Source organism: Nicotiana attenuata, chromosome 5 (genome assembly GCF_001879085.1).
Source record: "Nicotiana attenuata strain UT chromosome 5, NIATTr2, whole genome shotgun sequence".
NCBI classification, from domain to species: Eukaryota; Viridiplantae; Streptophyta; class Magnoliopsida; order Solanales; family Solanaceae; genus Nicotiana; species Nicotiana attenuata.
This window is the reverse complement of record NC_031993.1, coordinates 26,429,338-26,434,818: the sequence shown is the minus strand read 5'-3', so window position 1 is coordinate 26,434,818 and position 5,481 is coordinate 26,429,338. Positions and strand designations below refer to the sequence as shown.

The 5,481-nt window shown below is 36.5% G+C and overlaps 1 protein-coding gene across 1 annotated transcript; it reads left to right on the top strand.

Annotated features, from left to right (window-relative positions):
- Positions 567–2,219, top strand: LOC109226071. Its single transcript, XM_019390875.1, has 4 exons — positions 567–873; positions 956–1,235; positions 1,352–1,494; positions 1,543–2,219. Exons 1-4 carry the CDS (start codon positions 567–569, stop codon positions 2,217–2,219), a joined length of 1,407 nt encoding a protein of 468 aa, XP_019246420.1.

Genomic DNA, 5,481 nt, shown 5'->3' with positions numbered 1-5,481 from the left:
TGGGTTAAAAGTTGCCGACAAGTCCATATGGACTTTCACGTAAATTTCCAATTCAAAATTGGATTTACTAACAAGACTTTATTAATATTTCATATATCATCTCTTATATAAAATAAGTGCTAATTATATATATCACATATATATTTTAACCAAGAGATATAATTTAATTTTCTATTCCAAATAGAAAACTTCAATTTGTTCACAATATTAATTATATCTTCTGTGCTAGCAAAGAATATAATAATATTTCATTTGGACTAATAACTAAATTTGTTTGACTAATTAAATTTTTTAATTTAATTTCCAAACAATAAAATAATTAATCCTTTAGCAAAGATCAGAACACTCGTCAGTGTGCGACCCCATAGGTTCAATACTAAGCCGGTAGTAAATTGACCACATCAATATACTAATCAAGGGTGGCGTCTAGCAACACTCCTTAACGACCGGATAGCATGAAGTATACAATTTACTCTCAAGAACCCGTAGAAGAATAATATAGTAAGTATACAACACTTCTTAACGACCGGAATAGAAAAAAGAAGAACCAGTTTAAATACTTCAACATGTGGAGTATGATTCCTGAATTCCAACAAAGAGTTCAGCAAGAGTGGAAGAAGGAAATACAAGGCACAAGGATGTATCAACTAGTAGGGAAGCTCAACAGAACAAAGGGGGTGTTGCTGAAACTAAATAAAGAAAGATTCTCAGATGTAGAAAAGAGAGAAGAAGAAGCAATGGAGCAACTGACAGAATGTCAAAGGAAGATCCAAAAGGACCCCAGGAATAGAGACCTAATTGATGGAGAAATTCAATTAATGAAAGAAAGTGCTAGATGGAAGACATCTAGAGAACAGTTCCTGAGGCAGAGAAGTAAAGTGCAGTGGATAAAGCAAGGAGACCAAAACACAAAATACTTTCACACAGTAATCAAAGCTAGAAGGAATGCTAACAGGATATTCACTATCAAGGATGCTGAAGGGAATGAGGAAAAAGGGATTGAAAGCAAAGGCATTCACAGACTTTTATACAAAGCTACTAGGTGAAAAGAAAGGTAATAGAAAGCATGTATGCAGCAGCTTAGTAAAGAAAGGGCCAGTAGTACAGAAGGAGCAAAGAGCACTCCTTAAAGCAGCAATCACAGATAAGGAGATCAAAGAAGCACTCTGGGAAATAGGAGGTGATAAAGCACCAGGACCAGATGGATATGTGGCTCAATTCTTTAAAGATTGCTGGTCAGTAGTTCAAAAGGATGTGGTGGACAGTGTAAAGGAGTTATTTGATACCACAAGAATGTTAAAGAGTATTAATAGAACTGTTCTAACATTGATTCCTAAGAATAACCATGCAGGCAGTGTAGGAGATTATACATCAATTGCATGCTGCAACACAATCTACAAGATCATCTCAAAGGTGTTGTGCAACAAACTCAAAGGAGTGCTTCCAACTATAATATCAGAGAATCAGAGTGCCTTTGTGGAGGGCAGAAATATAGTACAGAACATCCTGATATGTTCATGATCTAGTCAAGCTCTATAACAGGAAGAACAAAAAGCTGCCTAATAAAGATTGATCTCAAAAAAGCTTATGATACTGTGGAGTGGGGGTTTGTGGAAGAGATGCTCTATGCTTTAAACTTCCCTACAAAATTCATTAAGTGGACAAAGGAATGCATGACAACCACTCAGTATTCAATTGCTATAAATGGTGAGGTACATGGATGTATAGAGGGGAAAAGGGACCTAAGACAAGGTGACCCAATATCACCACTCCTCTTTGTGATCTGCATGGAGTATTTTACTAGAATTATGCAATGGGTAGCAACACATGAGGGATTTGCCTTCCACACAAAGTGTAAAAGCCTAAAGCTGAATCACCTATGCTTTGCAGATGATGTTCTGATGTTCTGCAAAGGGGATTACCACAGCATCATGTTATTGTTGAGGGGATTGCAAACATTCACTAATGCTTCTGGTCTGAGTACAAATGCAGGGAAATCAAACATATATAGTGCAAACATGGACAAACAATGCCTGGAGAACATATGTGAAATAACAGGATACAAGGAAGGGGTTATGCCATTCAGATACCTAGGAGTTCCTATAGCTGCAAGGAAATTAATTGTTGGTGGAGAGACTAAGCACAAGAATTCACTCATGGGGATCAAGGTGTCTGTCATATGCAGGAAGAGTGCAATTAATAAATTCTGTGCTGATTAATATACACTCATACTGGGCATCAATTTTCATCCTTCCTAAGAAAGTGCTTAGAGATATCACATCCATATGCAGAAACTACTTATGGGCAGGGAAGAGTGTATCAACAAAGGTACCACTTGTGGCTTGGGACCTTGTCTGCAGGCCAAAGAAGGAAGAGGGACTGGGTATAAGGGAATGTATCACATGGAATGAAGCTATAGTGGCCAAATATGTATGGAATATTGCTAACAAGGAAGAAACCTTATGGGTGAAATGGATTAACCATATATACTTAAAGGGAGAAGACTGGTGGCAACATAGACCCCCTACAGATAGTTGCTGGTACTGGAGGAAAATTTGTGCAATCAGGGATGTATATGGTAATGGTTACATAGAAAATGGATAGCAATCAAGGACAGGGAAATACACAATCAAAAAGGGCTACAACTGGAGAAGAGGAAAGCTAGAGCAATGGCCTTGGTGCAGAGAAGTCTGGAATAGAATGAATGTCCCTAAACACAGTTTTATTAACTGGCTAGTGATGAGAAAGAGATTGTTAACAAAGGAGAAAACAATGAAGCTGAACATCACAGAAGACAATGAATGCATGCTATGTGAAGGAAAACCAGAATCCATTGACCACCTTTTTTTTATTGCACATACTCTAGAATGTACTTGACTGAAGTATTGCAATGGCTGGGGATGAACATACAAAACACTGAGGTAACAGGAATAGGGAGAAGGATGGCTAGAATTGCAAAAGGTAAAGCGGGAAGATCATTCACAAAAGCAGCTTTGGCAGCAGTTATATACTACATATGGAAAGCTAGGAATGAAGCATTATGGAGGAAAAGAGTACCTCGACCACAAGTGCTGTTAAAACAGATTCAACTTGCTTGCAAACACAGATGCATGGAGGCAATGAAGAAGAAGGAAAACAACGACAACCTGTACTGGATAGAACAGTTATACAGATAGCAAAAATAGGTCTCTTGTATAATGAAAATGTAACTGTATAGAACAAAGTGTAGGCAGGACTCAGGAAAGATAGGGGACTTGAAATTGTAACTGTATTTTTGGGATGATTAAATAAAATTTTTATTTCTACCAAAAAAAAAGAATAATGTAGTAATTTCTTCTGTCCTTATAGCTCTGGATCACCCTAGGATATGGTTCAACTGTCAAATCCTAATAGGCGACCAACTATGTGTTCATGTCAAATCAACTCGGCCATTGGATGACCTAAGAAACTCTTTTCTTCTTTCATTCAATTGCCCTGGCCAAGGTCTTAGTTTGGTCGTTTATAATTCATGACAACATGGAGCTTAAACTCATTACCAACAGTTGACAGATTCCATCTTGATCAATCACTAATTCTACAAGTATTTAATCGTACCCAATATCCTTTCAACTATCGCCCTAGGGCCATAGGTGTCTGGTATCAAAGCACAATAAATAACTTGTCAATTACTATGACGATCTCAGGTCAAAGGAAATTCTTACATTACATTCTTCAAGAGAATATCCTATTGATAGTTTATGGTAATTCTAACCATTAGGAATTATCCAATGAGTTGGTTCAATGATCATATCTCTATATGCATCATCTATCTATGTGATTCAGTTAATGAGATCAACTAATCTTTATCCTATAAAGACAATTACATAAATATTGATCTAACAGGATTACTAATGTCCAAATTAATAATCCTACGATCAAGAACAAATTTAGATTAAATTGTAAGAGACTTTGATCTCATTATCATGATCTCTATCACGATGACAAATCTCAAAATTTAATCAAGGACCTTATCAGCTTTATTCAAACGATTAATAATAACTATGATAAAAGAATGCCATATATTTTTATATCATAACGTTCACAAAATATGTTCAAATCATCAAACATGAGATTGGATCCGGGGCATATCTATTATATCCCTAACAAAAAGAACAATTACTAGATTTATTAGATAAGAGTTTTTTTTTTAAATCGAGTTTATTACCAATGGGTGCACCGATATTGTTTGTATAGAAGAAGAAAAAAATGACTCCATACAATGTGCATTGACTGCAAGTACCGAATAAGATAATAATACATAATGAATGCCCATAATTTCATATAGAAGACATGTTTAATTAGTTATAATGAGCTGCTCGATCGCTTTGTAAGATTGCTCGTTGCTTCCGGTTATTATAAACTCAGAAACGGAAAGCAAGATATTCCTAAGAGAACCTTCAGGACTCGCCACTGTATTACGCATTCTTACGATGCTTCAGACTGATAAATTTTCCAGCCGCACTCATGGACTTAATGAACAAGGTGTTAAATTTGTTTATGCACAGACATGTCGATGTATTTATAGATAATATTTCAGTATGTTCTAATACCTAAGAAGAATATGAGGATCATTTGAGAATAGTGTTGCAACCACAGAAATCGACATATTGTAAAGTCTTCAAAAATAATTTTTGCTAGACTTTGTAGCATTCCTCAAGGATGTTGTATCAAGGAATGAGATATTGGTGGATCCTAGCATTTCAGCAATATCCAAGACCCATTATTCCTATAGAGCATTGTAACTTCTTGGGTTAGGTAGGCGATTTTAGGAGTTTGGTGCATGATTTCTCTAAAAAGCTTCGCTAACCAAGCTGACATAGAAGAACACGAAGTTTCAGCAGTCGGAGAAAAGTGTATAGATGCCTTCGTAAGCTCAAGACATATTTGATCAACACACCAATGTAAGCATTATCACCAGATTTCAGAGAGATTTGAATATTTGGTAAAGGTGGTGACTGGAACTACTCATGGACTATAATTGTACTATTCTCTATCATCCTCGAAAGATATTTGTTGTGGTTGATGCGTTGAGTAAAATATTCATGGGTAGTTTGATATATAACTCCTGCAAAGAGACTTTTGAAAAAAGAATGCAAAGACTAGAAGGTGCAAGTATTATAGTATTTATTATGAAAAATTCAGAGGCATTGTTGGCTGATATTCAATCCAAGATTTTATTATTTGGATTGAATGTAAGGAGATTAGTGGAGCAGTATAGGGAGAGGAAGAAGGGCTTGCATATGGTGTTTATTGACCTTGAGAAAGCATACGATAAAATCCCGAGGGAGGTCCTGTGGAGGTGTTTGGAGGCTAGCGGCGTTCCGGTAACGTACATTATGGTGATTAAAGATATGTATAACGATGCTAAGACTCGGGTGAGGATCATGGGTGGTGACTCGGAGCATTTCCCTGTGGTGATGGGGTTGCACCAGGGATCGGCTC